Genomic DNA, 20027 nt, shown 5'->3' with positions numbered 1-20027 from the left:
GACAAATCCACTTATATAGTTAAATATTTTAACATTCCCCTATGAGTCATTTACAAGCTCAAAAGCAAATAATTAATAATGATTTAGTTGAAAAGAATCATCATGTATGTAATCTTTATACAATATCGATCACAATAGTGAACACCTTGAAGTTTACATAGAATAAACATACACAAGGATCATATTCTTCCCCTTTTAGTAACTCATAACAACATTTTTAAAGAAACAGAAATATTACAATGTATTCTATAAGGTCATATAGAAATTAATTTAGAAATTGACTTCAGAATCATTATAAGAATACCTTAAAACATTTAGAGATTGCAGTACATACTTCTAAAGAAAACACAAAACTAAGGAGTCTTTAAAGCATTATTAAAGATAAATGAAATGAAACAAATTATTTAAAATATCTGAGTGCCATAAAAAGCAGTATTTGGGGGTTGGGGATTTAGCTCAGTGGTAGAGCGATTGCTTAAGAAGCGCAAGGCCCTGGGTTCGGTCCCCAGCTCCGAAAAAAAGAACCAAAAAAAAAAAAAAAAGCAGTATTTGGAGAAATATTTGTAGGAATTATTTTGTATCAAAATGATATATACAATAATCATGCAAACTTCCTGTCATAGAAAATTATAATAAAATTAATTTAAACTTGAAAAGCTTCTGTCAGGCAAAGGACAGTGTCAACAGGACAAAAATGGCAACCAACAGATTGGGAAAAGATCTTTTCAAATCCTACATCTTATAGAGGGCTAATATCCAATATATAAATATAACTCAAGAAGTTAAACTCCAGAGAATCAAATAACTCTATTAAAAATGGGGTACAGAGCTAAACAAAGAATTCTCAGCTGAGGAATATGGAATGGCTGAGAAGCACCTAAAGAAATGTTCAACATCCTTAGTCATCAGGGGAATGCAAATCAAAACAACCCTGAGATTTCACCTCACACCAGTGAGAATGGCTAAGATCAAAAACTCAGGTGACAGCAGATGCTGGCGAGGATGTGGAGAAAGAGGAACACTCTTCCATTGTTGGTGGGATTGCAAACTTGTACAACCACTTTGGAAAGCAGTTTGGAACTTTGTCAGAATATTGGACATATATCTACCTGAGGACCCAGTTATACCACTCCTGGGCATATACTCCAAATATGGTTCAACATTTGACAAGGACACATGCTCCACTATGTTCATAGCAGCCTTATTTATAATAGCCAGAAGCTGGAAAGAACCCAGATGCTCTTCAACAGAGGAATGGATACAGAAAATGTGGTACATTACACAATGAAATATTACTCAGCTATCAAAAACAATGACTTTATGAAATTTGTAGACAAATGGGATGAACTGGAAAATATCATTCTTAGTGAGGTAACCAAGTCACAAAAGAACACATATGGTTTGTACTCACTGATAAGTGGATATTAGGAAAAAAGCTAGGAATGCCCATGATACAACTCACAGACCACATGAAGCTCAAGAAGAAGGATGACCAAAGTGTGGATGCTTCAGTCCTTCTTAGAAGGGGGAACAAAATACTCACAGGAGGTATAGAGTGGGAAGCTTGGAAGGAAGAGAATGGGGGAGGGTAAAATGGGGGCAGGATCAGGTATGAGGGGAGATGGGGATGATATTCAGAGAGCCAGGAATTTGAACAGTGTTGTGTAAGATTAGGGGATGGGGAACTGGTGGTAGCCAGCAGAAAGCCCCAGATGCCAGGAAAGCAAGAGGCTACCAAGACCCAATAGAGATGATATTAGCTGAAATGACCAACAAAGGAGAGAAAGAATCTGTATCCTATCCAGAGGTTAGGCAAGGTCCCTGGATGGGGCATGGGGCCACCCACTCATCTCCGAATTTTTAACCCAGAATTGTTCCTGTCTAAAAGAAATATGTGGACAAAGTGTGGAACAGAGACTGAAGCAAAGGCCATCTGGAGACTGTCCCACCTGGAGATCCATCCCATATACAGACACCAAACCCAGACAGTATTGCAAATGTGAAGAAGTAAGTGCTTGCTGACAGGAGTCTGATAAAGCTGTCTCCTGAGAGGCTCTGCCAGATCATGACAAATACAGATGAGGATGGCTGCAGCCTACCATTGGACTGAGAATGAGGACTCCAATGGTGGAGTTAGAGAAAGGAGTGAAGGAGCTAAAGGGGTTTGTAACCCCATAGAAAAAATGAAAATGCCAACCACCAGACCCCTCCTCCCAAGAGCTCCTATAGACTAAACTACTACTCAAAGAGTACACATGGACAGACCCATGTCTCCAGCTGCATATGTAGCAGAGGATTGTCTTGTTGGGCATCAATGGGAGGAGAAGCCCTTGGTCCTGTGAATGCTTGATACTCCAGTGTAGGGAAATATCTGGGCGGTGAGGTGGGAATGGGTAAGTGAGGGGGGGAACAACATCACAGAAGCAGGGGAGAAGGGTGACATAGGGGGTTTGTGGAGGGGAAACTGGGAAAGGAGATAACATTTGAAATGTAAATAAATAAAATATCCAAAAAAGAAATTCATCCTAAAACAACACTAACACATGTAGTGTATGGAAACTTGATAATGTTTTTTGTGTAGTAAAGTAAAAAAAACAAACAAAAAACCCCCAAAAAACTAGGATAAGTAAGAGAGGGTCTAGAGAAGTAGAAAACCAATGATTTGTAGTTTGTATAGTTAAATAAGTTGTACAACACACTTCCAAAAAGTCTTCTAGACAAGATTAGGTTTATGAACCTATCTCATTAGGTATGTAGAAATGAACAAATTGCCATTTAATTTATCTCTATTCAAATGATGTCAAAATATCAAGCTTACTTTAGTATTTTAAAAGTTATTTTATTTTTGTGATTATATACAACATCTCTCTGGCATGAGTACCTGAACACTAGCTGATTATACATAACACCAATGTACATGCCAAAGTGTACTATAAAATGTCCATGAAGCTCCAACCCTACATTAAAGAACTACAAGTAGATAAGGATTGCCAAAAACTGGAGACATAGTTTTCTCAATGGAAGGCACACTACTTGGTGACCTAATAGCAAATGGTCAGCCCTGAAGACATACATTCAAATACTATTATACAGCCTATCTGGCTGTACATATTATTTATGGGTATTTTATATCTATACATTTTAAAGAGAGAAAGGATATTAGAGTATGGAAGGAGAAAAGTATAGGAGAAATTATATAATTATAATCACTCAACCATTTTAATAGGTTAGTTTCCCTTTATTCAAAAACAAAATGACAATACACCATTAAAAGGGTATGTAAGAGAACTTACTCATGGAGACAGTATTTTCTACAAGCTCATGTGTATCTAATTTAGGAGTACACAAGATAGGTTGTGTTGTGTTGTGCTTTTGTGAAGTAAAAACAAGAAAATGAATTCACATTAGATAAGAGTACACTGGAAGCCAGTGCTACCCTAAGAGCGTAAGCAAACATGACCATGTGCAGGAGTTAAAACAAATGAAAAAAATATATTTAAAAGTCATTGTTAATCATTTGATGGAAAGGACAGCTTTCAAAACATCAAGAATATTCCAACTATAAAAATATAAAAGTAAATAGAAACATAAAAATTCTTTATGGAGTAGATATAACAACCTATTCATAAAACAGGAAAGAATTATGTCTACATCATGATATATACTGTTTATTTGCTACATATGAGAACACTGTAAGGATGTCAACAATTTTTAATTTTTCACATTCATTGTTTTACATTAATGACCATACATATGACAACTCCCATTAAACAGCTCTTTCTGTGATTGAAATCAACCATGAAAAAATTGTGAAGTAAATAAGAGATATTAATAATTAACAGCAGTGCCACCAAATATGTTTAGAACTAAATAAATGTACTTGGAAGTAGAATCAGATATGAAACATACCGAAGCAAATGATCAAACTGACTACGAGAGAACTTTTCAGTCAATGTGTTGAGAGATTATGCCACTAAATCATAAAAGATTAACGGATGATTAATAGTTATTCATTTAATCTCACATTTATCAAAATATGCCCACAAGTATGAGGTGGGAATCAAGTATCAAGTCTTCTGACTTTATCTGATATGACTGAAACTCAAATTTTAACTCTTGAACATAGTATGATGCCAAAAAAAAGTTGGATGTTAGTTTATTTAATACCTTCACCTTTACATTTAGGTAGTATTGCAGAATACCATGTTGAGAGGAAAGAGATGATTTTATATCAGAATGGTTGTATTTCCAGGCTCAGCCAGCAGTCAGTATCATGATGCTGCATAAGGAGAGAGTGACGCCATACCTCAAATTACAAAGGACCCAACATGCATCTATCTTCCCTTCATGCTGATTTACCTATAACAATCAGTTCAATCAGAAGTGTGTCACACCGAGGAGGTGGGAAGGAGGGTGGATGGGGAGGGATAACACCCTTATAGAAGAAGGGGGAGAGGATGGGGTAGGAGGCTTAGGGACAGGAAACCGGGAAAGGGAATAACATTTGACATGTAAGTAAAAAATATCCAATAAAAAGTAATAAAATAGAAACAACTCATACTCAAATTTAAAATGGAAAAAAAAAAAGAAGTGGTCACACAAATCATATAGTATTTCATATCAGCAGTTTTAAGGACTGGTCCGGTTCTGGATGGCTGGCCTAAAATCCACAGGGATTGCAATACAGAAGTATCTGAGCACTTAACATATAATCAAGAGCTTAGGTGTTCAAGCCTACAATGGAAGCACTAAAAAGGCAGAGCCAGTTAGATTGTAAGTTTGAAGTCACCCTCTGTTATACAGAATATGTGAGGCTACATTGGACTATATAGCTAGATGCTGCATCAAAATAAAAGTAAACATTTAAAATAAGCTAATATCTAATTAGAATATTGGTAGCAACCAAGCATTGGGTAACTCTGGATTCTGGAAACTGAAGAAAGATGATCAAGAGTTTCAGGCAACCCTAGGCTATATAGCTATTCCCGGAAGGAAAGGAGACAAAACTTTAAGATTCAGGGCTCTCAAAGAAAGATTGACCTCCTACAGAACTGTCCATAATTTAAGGTGGTGGGTATGAATCATAAACTTAAAATTGTTTCATCTTCCTTTCTATTTAGGACTCTGATAGAAATAAGAGGTTTACTTCTACAGTCAGTTTATTCAAGAGATATCCTAGCCTGTGAAATATCAACAGGAAAAAAAAACATTTTTGGGGGGAGAACAATTCCCCTTTGCCTTGACCAATGGAACTGGCCTCCTAGAAAAGGGTGGGGGCATGGAACCGGAAGAAGAGGACTCTGACTTCCGCTTTCACGGCCTGTAGGGTTGAGGCCTTCGAATGTGTCCTCTGGTCAAGTAAGAGAGACTTAAAAGTTTTATGTGCCTTGGGGGATAATCTGAATTAAAACAGTGGCAAAACTAAACCCCGTGAGTTCTCCTAAACCATAATTAATCCTAGAAAGGACGTCACACAGGCCCCACCCTTACACTTGTCTCTGGAGTTCCAGAACACTGGCAGTTACAACAAGAGGCCATTATCTTTCCTAATGTCTGGTCTCTAAGGGAATGAAGTCTCAGGGGTAAGGCTGGTTGACTCAGGCAGCAAAAGGGAAATTTTTGAGATTTGCTGCATTACAAACAGGCTCATTGTTAAAACTGTACAGATATCAAGATCTATGGTTGGGAGGAGGGCAGAGAGCAAATTTCTGTATGATAGTAATTGGGGATGAAAGCAGCCACAAAAAATGATGTACTACCCACCTTTGTCTCTGGTAGAATAGGGAGATGAGAGCTTTGTTGCAAGGGGCCTTGCATGCTGAGGACTTTGCTCGTTGTGGCAATCAGACTTAATTTTTTTTCTTTTTACATATTTACTTTACATCCTGCTCACTGCCCTCTTCCAGTCACCCCTCCCACAATCATTCCCCCTCCTCTTCCCTTCTTCTCTGAGCAGGTGCCGCCCCCCCCATCATCCCACCACCTGGCACTTCAAGTCTTTTGAAGGCTAGGGGCCCCCTCTCCCACTGAGGCCAGACAAGACAACACAGCTAGAATATATCACATATACAGGCAACAGCTTTTGGGATAGCCCTCATTCCAGTTGTTTGGGTCCCATATGAAGACCAAGATGCACTTATGCTTCTAATATGCAGGAGACCTAGGTCCAGCCCATGTAAGTTCTTTGATTAGTGGTTCAGATTCAGAGAGCTCCAAGGGTCCAGGTTAGTTGACTCTCTTAGTCTTCCCATGGAATACCTATCCCCCTTGCAGCCCACAATCCACTGCTTGGCTGTGGGTGTCTGTATCTATCTGAGTCAGCTGCTGAGTGGAGCCACTCAGAGGATAACTTGCTCTTGTCTGTAAGTCTAACAAAGTATCATTAATTGTGCCAGGGATTGATGCTTAGCCATAAGATGGGTCTCAAGTTGGGCCCATTATTGGTTGGTCATTCCTTTAGTCTCAGCTCCATCCCCTGTGCTTGCATTTTTTGTAGACATAACAAATTATGGTTGCAAGTTTTGTGGGTGGGTTGGTGTCTCTACTGGGGTTCCTGCCTGGCTGCAGAGGGGGTCTGTTTAGGTTCCATATCCCTAATGCTGTGAGTCACAGTTAAGGTCACCTCCATTAATTATTGGGCACCTCCCTTATCTTAGGACTCTGTCTACTCCTGGATAGGTCCTCACCTCGTCACCCCTTTCAGTTGCAGATTTTCATTAATTTTCATGTCCATATAGCCATCTTTCCTGTCCTTCACTACACCTGATCCCGAGTCTCCCCATTTCCCTCCCTGTACCACTTTTTTCAAGTTCCCTCCCTCCATTTGCCTGTTATGACTATTTTATTCTTCCTTATAAGTGAGATTTAAGCTTCCTCACTTGTGCCTTCCTTCTTGTTTAACTTCTTTGGGTATGTGGAGTGTGGGAATTATACTCTTGGTAACAGCGACAAGGGCTCTTCAATATATCCTCGGTTGTAGAATTAGGAGTCCTGAGGTCCCCTGAATAATGTGGTAGTAGTGAAATGATTTTTAAACTTTCCTGTATGCAACTAGAGAAGTTTACAGAATGAACTTCAGAGGAAGTAACAGAGGAAAGTTATACTCAGACTTTAAAACCATGATTACATAGATAGTTGGGAATATAGATCATGAGCATTTTGAGTCTTATTCAGGGGGAACAGTCTGTTCTCTCTCTCTAGGTAACTGGGCTATCATGCAGCAATCTATCAAACTCTAATTTCTTTTGCAGTGTTCTTGGGATTCAAACTGACCAAGAGAATAGTAGTCCTAACCAAGCTGAACAGGAGAACAGGAACACGGTATGTTTCCCTCCAGGAAAGCAATGAAAGACACCTTCCTAAAAGCAAAGGTATACTCTACTTTGCAATGATATGGTGCTCACATGTTGTCATTCTATTCTTTCAGGTTCCTGCTTTGCCAACTCTCCTGACCATAGCCCTGCCTGTTGCCTCTGACCCCTGTTATCATGCCACGGGGCCACAAGAAGAAGGGCCACTCCCGTGCCAAACGTCACCATGCATGTGGGGGTAGCCAAGGTCTCCAGGGTGATCACCGTATGTCAGGCACAGGGTCAGCATCTCTTCCTGTTAGTCAAGCTAATTCCCCAAGCATTTCTGAGGCCTGCACTCCTTGGGGAGCTGTGTTTTCTGCATCTTCTGGTGCAAATACGTCCAGTACAGGCTTTGATAAAGGGGCTGAGGGTGCTGTTGGCTGTGGTGATGCAGAATGTCTAGGTACCTTCAAAGCAGAATCCATCCCTCAGCTGATATCTAATGATGCTCTTACTAAGAATGCTAGTATGCTGGTAGAGTTCCTGCTGGAGAAATTTAAGAAAAGTGAAGAGTTTACAGATGCTGATATGCAGAGGGTGGTCAGCAAGAAATACAAGATACAATTTTCTGACATCCTGAGGAAATCTTCCCTCCGCATGGAAATGATCTTTGGAATGCAGTTAAAGAAAATCAATGACAGTAGTGAAACCTATGCTATTGTCAGCAAACTAGGTCTCTCCACTGCTGAAATTCTAAGTGGCAAGAGGGGGTTGCCAAAGATGGGTCTTCTGATGACCATCTTGGGTCTGATTTTCACAAAAGGCAACCGTGCCACCGAGGAAGAGATCTGGAAATTCCTGAATATATTAGGAGTATATGCAGGGAAGAAGCACTTGATTTTTGGGGAACCCCGAAGGTTCATCACCAAAGATCTGGTTGAGCAAAAGTACCTTGAGATCTGCAAAATGTCCAAGGGTAAATCCCCAAAATATGATTTCCTGTGGGGTTCCCGGGCCCATATAGAAACCAGTAAAATGAAAGTCCTAGAAGTTTGGGCTAAGATCAATGACACCATTCCCAGCTTCTTCCCTACTATGTATGATGAAGCTCTTAAAGAAAAAATAGAGAGAGCAGAACGTGAATCTGTAGTCTTGGTTCCCACAGCTGCTGCGGGCAGGGATTGTCCTCTATGCATGTCCTGCAGCTTCTACAAATAGCTGCAACCAAAGTTGAGTTTTCACTTCCTGTGTGAAATGTAGTTGCTTTCTATGAAGTAGAGTTCATGGGTTACAGGAATAAAGCTTCTTTTATTTGTCTATACATTAGTAAATGATAAGTATATTTGCTTTTGTGAACTGCAAATATTCCACTAATGGAAAGTTAATTTGTTTCACAATCTTTGTTTCTCAGTGCTATGATTGATACATTTATTGCTGCATTTCAATGTTAAAACCAAGAACTCTTTACTTTAAAAACCAATTGGAAAATTTCCACAAGTTCCTTTTTAGTATTACATAAGAAAACATGAATTTGTAAAAGTGATTCTCATGGAAATGTAATGTCACATATTGGTGAAACAAATACAGTAATAAACTAATTAATTGTGTGATTTTTGTCTGTTGTTTGTAATATCAATTGAGACAAACTTGGATTTGATTACTCAATGTATGAACCAGTAAATTATAAAAAATTTCGTATTTACTCTTTAATTGCTTCATGTCATCTTGGTGAACTTTTTCTTTGATTAGTATGAAATGTCCTTCTCCATCATGTTTGATTAATTTCAGTTGGAATTATTTTTAATTGGATATTTTTATTTATATTTCAAATGTTATTCCATTTCCCGGTTTCCCATCCATAAGCCCCCTATGCTGTCCCCCTTCCCTTCTTCTATATGGGTGTTCCCCTTCCCCAACCACTCCCCCTTCAATTGGAATTATTAGTTATCAGAATGACAACTTCAGCTTGCTTTCCGGTTGCTTGGAATTTTTTTTTCCCAGAACGTTGAAGTAATACCTATCTTTGATGTTTAGGTCTGGTTTTGGTATGCAGTGGAATGGTGGATCCTGTTTTACATGTTCATTCTGTTAATCTGTGTCTATTTTGTGGGGAGTTGAGTCCCTTGATGTTGAGAGATATTAATGACCAGTGATTTTTAATCTCTCTTATTCTGACATCTCTTATTTTGACATTGGTGATAGTAGTCTTTCTCCCCCCCTCTCTTTCTGTCTCTCCCCACACCGTGTGTGTGTGTGTGTGTGTGTGTGTGTGTGTGTGTGTTTTCATTCTTTTGGTTTTCTTTTTTTTTTTTTTGTTTTCTGGCTTTTTTTTTTATTAACTTGAGTATTTCTTATATACATTTCGAGTGTTATTCCCTTTCCCGGTTTCCGGGCAAACATCCCCCTCCCCCCTCCCCTTCCTTATGGGTGTTCCCCTCCCAACCCTCCACCCATTGCCGCCCTCCCCCCATAGACTAGTTCACTGGGGGTTCAGTCTTAGCAGGACCCAGGGCTTCCCCTTCCACTGGTGCTCTTACTAGGATATTCATTGCTACCTATGGGGTCAGAGTCCAGGGTCAGTCCATGTATAGTCTTTAGGTAGTGGCTTAGTCCCTGAAAGCTCTGGTTGCTTGGCATTGTTGTACTTTTGGGGTCTCGAGCCCCTTCAAGCTCTTCCAGTTCTTTCTCTGATTACTTCAATAGGGGACCTATTCTCAGTTCAGTGGTTTGCTGCTGGCATTCGCCTCTATATTTGCTGTATTCTGGCTGTGTCTCTCAGGAGCGATCTACATCCGGCTCCTGTCGGTCTGCACTTCTTTGCTTCATCCATCTTGTCTAATTGGGTGGCTGTATATGTATGGGCCACATGTGGGGCAGGCTCTGAATGGGTGTTCCTTCAGTCTCTGTTTTAATCTTTGCCTCTCCCTTCCCTGCCATGGTTTTCTTAGTGCCAAATAATTTCCTGTGTTTACTTAGGTGTAGAAAATCATCATGGGTTGGCATTTGTTCTCTATTTTCTTCTGCAGTGCTTGGTTTATGGATAGAAACTGTTTAAATTAGTTTTCTCATGGAATACCTGCTTTTCTCCATCTATGGTGATTGAAAGTTTTGCTGAGCATAGGAGTCTGGGCTGGCATCTGTGGCCTCATAGAATTTGCAAGATTATCTGTCCAGGCCTTTCTGGATTTTAGATTCTCTGTCGAGAAATCAGATGTAATTCTGACATGTCTTACTTTATCGGTCATCTGGCCTTTTACTCTTATAGCTTTTAATATTCTTTCTCTGTTCATTTAGTGTTTTATTATGTGACAAGAGGATTTTCTTACCGGGTGGAAGCTACTTGATGTTCTGTAAACTTCTTGTATGTTTATAGGCATCTCTTTCTTTAGGTTTGAGCTATTTTGTTCTATGATATTGTTAAAAAAACGTTCTGTACCTTTGAGGTAGGAATCGTCTTCATCTACTCCTAATATTCCTACGTTTTTCTTTTCAGAATGCCTCAGATTTCCTGGATATTTTGTGTCAGACACACTTAGATTAGACATGTTCTTTAACCTATGGATCATATTTCCTCAATTTTTATCTTCTATGCCTGAGATTCTCTCTTCTGTCTCTTGTTTTCTATTGGTGATCCTTGCATCTGTAGTTACTCTGTTTTTGTTTTTGTTTTGTTTTGTTTTTTACCTTTTCCCTAGGTTCTATCTCCAGTATTCCCTCAGTTTGTGCTTTATTTATTGCATCTATTTCTATTTTCAGGTCTTGAGCAGTTTTATTCATTTTCTTTGTGTTTGATTGTATTTTCCTGTATTTCTTTAAGAGATTGATTCCTTTCCGTATTAAAAGTCTCTATCATCTTCAGAAGATTTGATTTAAGGTTATTTTCTTGTGATTCAGCTTTTAGCATATCCAGGACTTGCTGTAGCAGGATAACTGGGCTCTCGTGGTGCCCTGGCTTTATTGAATGTGCTTTTATGGTGGGCTTTAGGCTTAATTTATCTTTGTTGGATGGGAATTTTTAGATGTTTTACACTTTTTGTTCTGTTTCCTCTGTCTAGTTTCTGGGTTGCATGGAGTTCTGGTGACTAGTTACACTTTAGGACCAGTAGGGTATCTTTCCTGAAATTTTTGTAGCCTGTGTGGCCTGTGGATTTTGGGTCCTATCTAGTACCAGCATTGCCTGAAGTTCCTGGTGATGACAGACCTGCAAAAAACCAAGCCAGTTTGTGGGCTAGAAAATGGAGTCCAGGGATTGGGGTGCAGTCTAAAGCTGATGGTTGTGTTTTAGGAGAATATAGGGAGCAATACCTTGGGTAAGGGTCTTACCTGGTTGTCCCTGGTAACTGTGGGCCTCCCAGAATGCTGGCAGAGTTGTGGGGTGGTAAATGGAAGACAAGGTATAGGATACAGTTTACAGATGTTAGGGGTGTTTTCAGCAGAGTTGGTGGTTTAAAGGCTTGGGTGGGGAAGGTCTTAGCTTGTGTATAAGTTTGGTAAGCTTCTTGGAAAGCAGACAGAGTGGTGGAGTGAAAATGGTATGCAGGCTCTGGGGTGTAGTTTATTTCTGTTGGTTTTTATGTATTTTTAAGGGTCATAGTGTTATTGTCCCACCTCATACTCATTTCCCCCTTTCTCTTTTAACTCCTCCCCATTTAATACAAATATTCTAGATTATTTTTTCTCTTTATAATGATATAATTCTCCATCCTTAAAGATTGTCTGTTCCCTCAAACACCAATGGCTTATGCTCTAAGATCAAGAATCGACAAATGGGATCTCATAAAACTGCAAAGCTTCTGTAAGGCAAAGGACACTGTGGTTAGGACAAAACGGCAACCAACAGATTGGGAAAAGATCTTTACCAATCCTACAACTAATAGAGGGCTTATATCCAGAATATACAAAGAACTCAAGAAGTTAGACCACAGGGAGACAAATAACCCTATTAAAAAATGGGGTTCAGAACTAAACAAAGAATTCACAGCTGAGGAATGCCGAATGGCTGAGAAACACCTAAAGAAATGTTCAACATTTTTAGTCATAAGGGAAATGCAAATCAAAACAACCCTGAGATTTCACCTCACACCAGTGAGAATGGCTAAGATCAAAAACGCAGGTGACAACAAATGCGGGCGAGGATGTGGAGAAAGAGGAACACTCCTCCATTGTTGGTGGGATTGCAGACTGGTACAACCATTCTGGAAATCAGTCTGGAGGTTCCTCAGAAAATTGGACATTGAACTACCTGAGGATCCAGCTATACCTCTCTTGGGCATATACCCACAAGATGCCCCAACATATAAAAAAGACACGTGCTCCACTATGTTCATAGCAGCCTTATTTATAATAGCCAGAAGCTGGAAAGAACCCAGATGCCCTTCAACAGAGGAATGGATACAGAAAATGTGGTACATCTACACAATGGAATATTACTCAGCTATCAAAAACAATGCCTTTATGAAATTCATAGACAAACGGTTGGAACTGGAAAATATCATCCTGAGTGAGCTAACCCAATCACAGAAAAACACACATGGTATGCACTCATTGATAAGTGGCTATTAGCCCAAATGCTTGAATTACCCTAGATGCACAGAACACATGAAACTCAAGACGGATGATCAAAATGTGAATGCTTCACTCCTTCTTTAAAATGGGGAACAAGAATACCCTTGGCAGGGAATAGAGAGGCAAAGATTAAAACAGACACAGAAGGAACACCCGTTCAGAGCCTGCCCCACATGTGGCCCATACATATACAGCCACCCAATTAGACAAGATGGATGAAGCAAAGAAGTGCAGGCCGACAGGAACCAGATGTAGATCTCTCCTGAGAGACACAGTCAGAATACAGCAAATACAGAGGCGAATGCCAGCAGCAAACCACTGAACTGAGAATAGGACCCCCATTGAAGGAATCAGAGAAAGAACTGGAAGAGCTTGAAGGGGCTCGAGACCCCTTATGAACAACAATGTCAACCAACTAGAGCTTCCAGGGACTAAGCCACTACCCAAAGACTATACATGGACTGACCCTGGACTCTGACCTCATAGGTAGCAATGAATATCCTAGTAAGAGCACCAGTGGAAGGGGAAGCCCTGGGTCCTGCTAAGACTGAACCCCCAGTGAACATGATTGTTGGGGGGAGGGCGGCAATGGGGGAAGGGTGGGGAGGGGAACACCCATAAAGAAGGGGAGGGGGAAGGATTAGGGGGATGTTTGCCTGGAAACCGGGAAAGGGAATAGCATTCGAAAGGTAAATAAGAAATACTCAAGTTAATAAAAAAAAAAAAAAGATTGTCTGTTCCCTCTAGTCCCCTACTAGATACGTAACTAGATACGTGGTTATTCTGATTATAGTACACATCTTCAAGGTTAAAAACTAACATCCCTATTTAGAAGAAAATGCATTATTTGTTTTTGGGATCTACATTGCCTCAATCAAGATAATTGTTTTTAGTTCTACCCATTACCTTTGAATTTAATAATTTCATTTTTGAACATGAATCATATTCCATTCTGTAAATATACCAAATTTTCATTATCTGTTAATCAGTTGATGGGCATCTGGGCTCTTTCCAATGTGTTGCTATTGTAAGTATAGTAACAGTGAATATAGATGCGCACATATCTCTGCAGTATGCTGTGGAGTACTTTGTTTAGTATCCAAAGAGCAGTATAGCTGGAACTTGTGCTAGCTCTATTTCTAGGTTGCTGAGGACAGGCACAGCAATTTCTCTATTGGATGTACAAGTCTGCATTCAAACCAGGAATGAATGACTGATCCTTTTTCTCTGAATCCTTGCCAGCATGTGCTATCATGTTTTATTGACCTTGGTTAGTCTGATTGCGATGAGACAAAGTCTCAAATTAGTTTTGCTTTGCATTTTCCTGCTACATAAGGATGTTGAATATTTCTTTCTTAGTCATTTGTCTTTAATCTTTGAGAACTTTGTAGTTCTTTCCCCCATATTTAATTGGATTATTTTCTTGAGTTCAATTTTTAAAACATCTTCTTAATATATTTTAGATATGCACCCTCAGTGTGATGTATAACTGATAAAGAATTTTACACAATCTGTAGGATATTGATTTGCACAAGTGATAGTATTCTTTGCTGTACAGATGATTTTCAGCTTTAAGGGGTCCCATTTAATGGCTTTTTGTCTTAGTACTTGCGCTAAGAAAGATTTTTCCATGCCAACGAGCTAATCTCCACATTCTCTTCTATCAGATTCAGTGTACTGTGGACTTATGTATGTGGTGTCTCCTCTTCATTTGGAGATGACTTTGGGGCAGTGTGATAAATATGGATCTATTTGTATTGTTCTACATTCATTCACTCAATTTGACCAGAAATAGTTTTTGAAGATGCTGGGTGTTGTTGATACTCTTTCTTTACCATTGTCTATATTTGGCTTCTTTGCCAAAATTCAGTTTTTCATAGGTGTATAGATATATGTCTGTATCCTCAATTTGATTCCTTGATCATTTTGTCTAATCACAATACCATGCTTTTTATTAAGTCAGATCTATACAATAACTTGAAATCTTGTGATACCTCTGGCAGTTTTTTTAAAATTATTATTTAGGATTGCTTTAGATATCTTGGGCTCTTAGCTTTTTCATAAGAACTTGAAAATTCCTTTTATTAATTTCTATAAAGAATTGTGTTCTAACTTTTAGGTGATTTCATTATTCCTATAGATTGCTTTTGGTAGGAGGTCAATTTCTACAATATTAGTCATACCAATCTATGATTGTGGAAGATTTTTCATCTTCTAATGTCATTTTCAAATTATTTCTTCAATGTCTTAAAGTTTTCACAATAAAAGTTTTTCATTTATGCAGTTATAATTATACCAAGATATTTTTGAGGTTGTTGTGAAAGTTAACTATTTCCCTGATTTCTTTATCTGTCTTTTTGGCATTTTTGTATAAGAAAACTACTAATTTTGTGTATCTATTTCATATGTTGCTACTTTGTTGAATGTGCTTATCAACTATAGGGGTCTCCTGGTTAAATTTTAGGGTTACTTCTGTATGCAATCATATATCATCTACAGATAAAGATACTTTGACTTCTTCTTTTCCTCTTTGCATCCTATTGATCTTTAGTTGTGTTATTGCTCTAGCTAAGACTTCACGTACTATGTGGAATAGGTATGAAGAGAATTGATAACCTCATCTTGTTCCTAATTTCATTGAATTTGTTTGAGTTTTCATTCCGTTTAATTTGATGTTAGCTATAGGCTTGATATGCACTGCTATTTTGTTAAAATACATAATGTTTATTCATAATTTCTCTCTAGGATTTTTATCAAGAAAGCATTTAGACTTCTTCAAAGTCTTTTTTGACATCTACTGAGATGATCATGCGGAGTTTTTGTTTTTCTTTCAGTTTATATTGTGGTTATTTCTATATGTTGAACCATCCCAGCATCTCTTGGATGATGCCTATTTGGTCATGGTGGATGATCTTTTTGATGTATTCTTGAATGATATATGCAAATATTTTACTGAACAATTTTAAGTTTATATTCATAAAGGATATTGTTCTGTCATTTTTTAATTGTTGAATCTTTGTTATGGTCTTGACATCAGAGTATTAGAGGCTTTTAAAAAGGAATATGAAAATGTTCTTTCAGTTTCTATTTTGCATCATAATTTAAGCAGTATTGACATTAATTTTTATTTGAAGTTTTTATAGAATTCATCATCTTAACCTAGATTCTTTTTGGCTGAGAGGTTTTTTTTCTTTTTAGTGTTTCTATTTCATTAGTGTGTCATACACTAAAATTGTTTAAATTGCTTATATATGTCAAGAAATCCATCCATTTCTTTTAGGTTTACTAGTTTTGTGGGGTATAAATTATTAAAATATGATCTTATTATTCTCTGAATTTCCCATGTTTGTTGTAATCCTCAATTTCTACCTCTAACAATATTAATTTGTATCTTCTTTCTTTGTATTTTAGCTCATTTAGTCAAGAGTTGTTTAGTCTTGCTGATTTCCTCAAAGAACTGATTATTTTATTCCATCGATTCTTAATATAGCTTTTTTATTCTATTTTAACGATTTAAGACCTAGTGCAGTCCTTGCCACCTATTCCTTTGATATGTTACTTATTCTTTTGTTCTAGAGCTTTCAGGTATGTTGCTAAGTTACTAATATGAGCACTCTCCAGTCTGTCTGTCTGTCTGTCTGTCTGTCTGTCTGTCTGTCTGTCTCTCTCTCTTTCTTTCTTTCTTTTTTGCTTCAGCTATTGTTTTTTGACATTCAGGTGGGCATTATAGCAACAGGTCTGGAGACTCTGAAGAAGACAAGGTGGAGAGTGGGGTGTCTGCAGTGACAGCAGTGGAGTGCGCGGGCGGCGGGGTAGGGGTGGAGGGTGGGTGGCAAAAAGCTGTAGGGAAATCAAGTCAGGGCCAGAGCCAAAACTCATCTACACTGGAACCCTGGGTCCTAAGCCCTCATCCCCTGCTCTTGATATCTCCTGACTCCAGGCTAGGTCTGGGAATTCTCCGGATAACTTTCTACAGTAGCAAAGTACACAGAAATGATGCTGCCCTTCTGTGATAAAGTCAGAGGGCTTCCAATCCTGAATTCCTCCTTCACCCTAGGCTCTGGTAGGGCCATGAAAAATAGCTGGGCTCTATTGCATGTTTCAGAAGCATTCATTTTCCCTGGTGTCCCAGCCCATCAGCGCCACACTATGGCCCAGAGTGAGCACTACAAGCGTTGCTGGCCTAAAGGATAGGATAGGGAAAGGGAAGGGACAGGGACTAGAAGAGAAGCTTCAGAGGGCCATTAAGGTACAGGCACTACAAGCATGGTGTTGGTGAAGCCAGAGCCAGGGAACCACCCAGTCAGCATAGTGACCATATCTCCCTTCTTGAATAAGTCTCCGCCCTTGCCAACATTCACTGCCAAGTTTACAAGAAGATCAACATCCTCATCCTGAACAGCATCCTTACATAGCACAGGTAAGATGCCATGGTACAGATGGGCCTGGTGAGCAGTCTGGGGATTGTGTGTCACAGCAATGATCGGAGCCCTTGGGCAGTACTCGGCCACTAGGTGAACACTCCTGACCGACTTGGTAAGCACAATAATGGCCCCACTATAGCACTTGAAGGAGGCCTCCACGGCACCCACAGTGGCAGCTTCTGTGGGGTCTCTGGTAACGGGCACCAGGCAGTGGAGTTCCTCAAATAACTGCAAGTGGTAGATGGCAGCTTCTGCCTCTCCAGCAATCAGGTGCTGCATGAGAATTGCCTCCAGAGTAGTCCCCTTTGGCTGTTTCTCTGGACAGTGTGATACAGTCTGCTCCATCTAGAACTGTATTAGCCACATCACTGCCTTCAACATGGGTGCGGCGTGGCTTCTTGATCATGCTCTCCAGCATCTGTGTGGCACAGATGACAGGCGTCCCAATGGGGTTGCATTGTCCGATCATCATCTTCTGAGCTAGGAAGATCATCTCTGCAGGAAATTCAATGACCAGGCCACCACAGGCCATCATGATTCCATCACTTGCCTGCAAAATCTCATCAGACTTGCAGACACCTTTGTGGTTCTCGATTTTGCTCATTATCTTGATGTACTTTCCCTTCTCTCCCAGGACCTTCATAACTTCTTGCACGTCGACTGCCTTAGAGTGAAAGATGCAAACACCATGTCCACATCTTGCTCCACCCCAAACTTCAGGTCCTGGAGGTTTTTGTTGTTGTTGTTGTTGTTGTTGTTGTTGTTGTTGTTGTTTTGTTGTTTTTTTTTCTGACATAGTATGGAGAGCCACAGCAGCACCAGATAGATTCAAGCCCTTCTTGCTGCCCAAGGAGCCACCATTCTCCACCTCTGTTACCAGGTAGTCAGCAACTTTTTCCTTCACCTGCAGTGAGATGAGCTCATTGTTCATGTAGACCTTGCTGACCACCTCTTCCACCTTGCAGATGTTCTTACAGTCCAGCCACCAGATGTTTTCTTCACATTTTTCCATGTAGGCTTTGTCTAGGGTGATCTTCAGAGTGGCTTCCTTCTTCAGCTCCACCTCTTGCAGTGTCACTGCCCTTGAATCCAGTTCGGATCTCAGGTCCCTTTGTATCCAGAGCCAACATAATGGGATGGTAGAGAATGGGATCAGATGTAAAGTTTTCTGTGGTTACACAGACATTCTTGATGGTCTCTTCATGGTACTCATAGCTTCCATAAGAGAAATTCAGCTTTGTCACATTCATCCTAGTTTTAATCATCTCCTTTAGCATCTCCACAGACTAGGAAGCACAATAAAAAAAAGATGCCAGTGTTGCAGGCCGAGATGGGCACGGAGTCAATGTCCAGGTGCCACATGTGTTCCAGAAAGGTGTCAGCTGTGGCCGCATGGAGCTGCTGGGACTGAATGAAGGCAGTCCCTGCTTCGCTGTATGGCTTCTGCATGGTTCCTGAGGTTCTCGGGTGTACTTTGGATCTTGTTGCGATACCTAAAGCAGACATCTGTAGAGTCAGGACACGTCACTGCTGTGCCCATTTTTATTTTTAAATGTAGGCATGCAGTGTTATGAAATTGCCTCTTTGTATTGCATACATTGTGTACAAGTTTGGTTATGTTGTGTTTTAATTTTCATCAATTCTAAAAGTTATTTTTTTTAAAAAACAATCATTCTTTATTTCTGTCTTGAACCTCTCCATTCAATTGTGAGTTCAGTTTCATGGGTTTGTATAATTTCTTCTGTTTTTGTTATTGTTGTGTACTACTTTGATCCCTGGTTTTGAGGCAGGATGCAGGGTAGTTATTTCCATTTTCTTACATAGATTGATACTTGCTTTAATCAATTTTGGAGAAATTTCCATGAGCTGCTGAGAAGCACTAGGTGACATGTTCTGTAGATGTCTGCTAGGTCCATTTTATTCATTATGTTATTTAACAGCAGCATTTCTCTGTGGGTTTTTTTTTTTTTTTGGTCTGGATGACAAGTCTATTGGTAAGAGTAGGGTATGAAAGTTACTCACTACCCCTGCCAGAGAACCAATATGTGATTTTAGCTATAGTAGTGTTTCTTTTATGAACTTGGATTCCCTTGTGTTGGGCACATGGATGTTTAGAATTGCAATATCTTCTTTGTGGATTTTACCTTGTTGAGCATGCAGTGTTCTTCCTTATTTTTCTAATTGTTTTCTCTTTTGCCAGATATTAAAATAGCTATACATGCTTCCCTCTTGGGGCCATTTGATTGAAATACTGTTTTATATATTTTTAACCTGAGGTTATGCCTGTTCTTGATATTAAAATGAGTTTCTTGAATGTAGCAGAAGGATGGATTGTGTCTTCTAATCTGCTGGCCTAACAATGCTAGTTCTTACAATTAAAGAATTGAGACCATTTATATTGAGAGTTATCAATGAACCATGTTTATTAATTCTTCTTATTTTTTATTCTTGTATGGGTTCTTTTGCTGTGCTGCTTTGGGATTATTGATTCCATGTGATTATCCTCTTAAGACTGAAGTTCTCCTTCTAATGCCTTCTGTAGAGCTGAGCTGCTAGCTTGACACTGCTTGAATATGTTTTTATGTTTTCTTTATCTATTGTGATAGTTTTGTTAAGTGTGATAGTCTGGACTGGCATCTCTGGTCCCTTAGAGTTTGTAAAATATGTGTACAGCTTCCCTGACTTTTAGAATCTCCACCGAGAATTTGGGTGACATTCTAATGGGTCTGCCTTTACAATGTTACTT

General features: G+C 39.3%; 1 protein-coding gene and 1 pseudogene across 2 annotated transcripts; one reads left to right on the top strand and one right to left on the bottom strand.

The window, feature by feature from the left end:
* The first annotated feature begins 5316 nt into the window (after positions 1–5316).
* On the top strand, positions 5317–8902 carry Magebl1 (MAGE family member B-like 1). Of its 2 annotated transcripts, none has more exons than NM_001128493.1 (3): positions 5317–5358; positions 7251–7320; positions 7427–8902. In NM_001128493.1, the coding sequence occupies exon 3, from the start codon at positions 7488–7490 to the stop codon at positions 8508–8510; it is 1023 nt and encodes a 340-aa protein (NP_001121965.1). In that variant the 5' UTR covers positions 5317–5358; positions 7251–7320; positions 7427–7487; the 3' UTR covers positions 8511–8902. The 2 variants fall into 2 exon arrangements, with proteins under 2 accessions (NP_001121965.1, XP_087455554.1); XM_087599428.1 differs by lacking the exon at positions 5317–5358 and adding an exon at positions 5517–5582 and having other exon boundaries at positions 7427–8898.
* An 8199-nt stretch (positions 8903–17101) lies between these two features.
* Positions 17102–18730, bottom strand: Pkm-ps11 (pyruvate kinase M1/2, pseudogene 11; annotated as a pseudogene).
* Positions 18731–20027: the final 1297 nt, after the last annotated feature.

This window comes from Rattus norvegicus, chromosome X, assembly GCF_021556685.1.
Source record: "Rattus norvegicus strain SHRSP/BbbUtx chromosome X, alternate assembly SHRSP_T2T, whole genome shotgun sequence".
Taxonomy (NCBI): domain Eukaryota; kingdom Metazoa; phylum Chordata; class Mammalia; order Rodentia; family Muridae; genus Rattus; species Rattus norvegicus.
Note: the sequence above shows the minus strand (reverse complement) of the source record. Positions and strands in the feature narration are given on the sequence as shown.

Coding starts and splice junctions, on each gene's coding strand:
- Magebl1 (NM_001128493.1), top strand. CDS start 7,488: ATGCCACGGGGCCACAAGAAGAAGGGCCACTCCCGTGCCAAACGTCAC.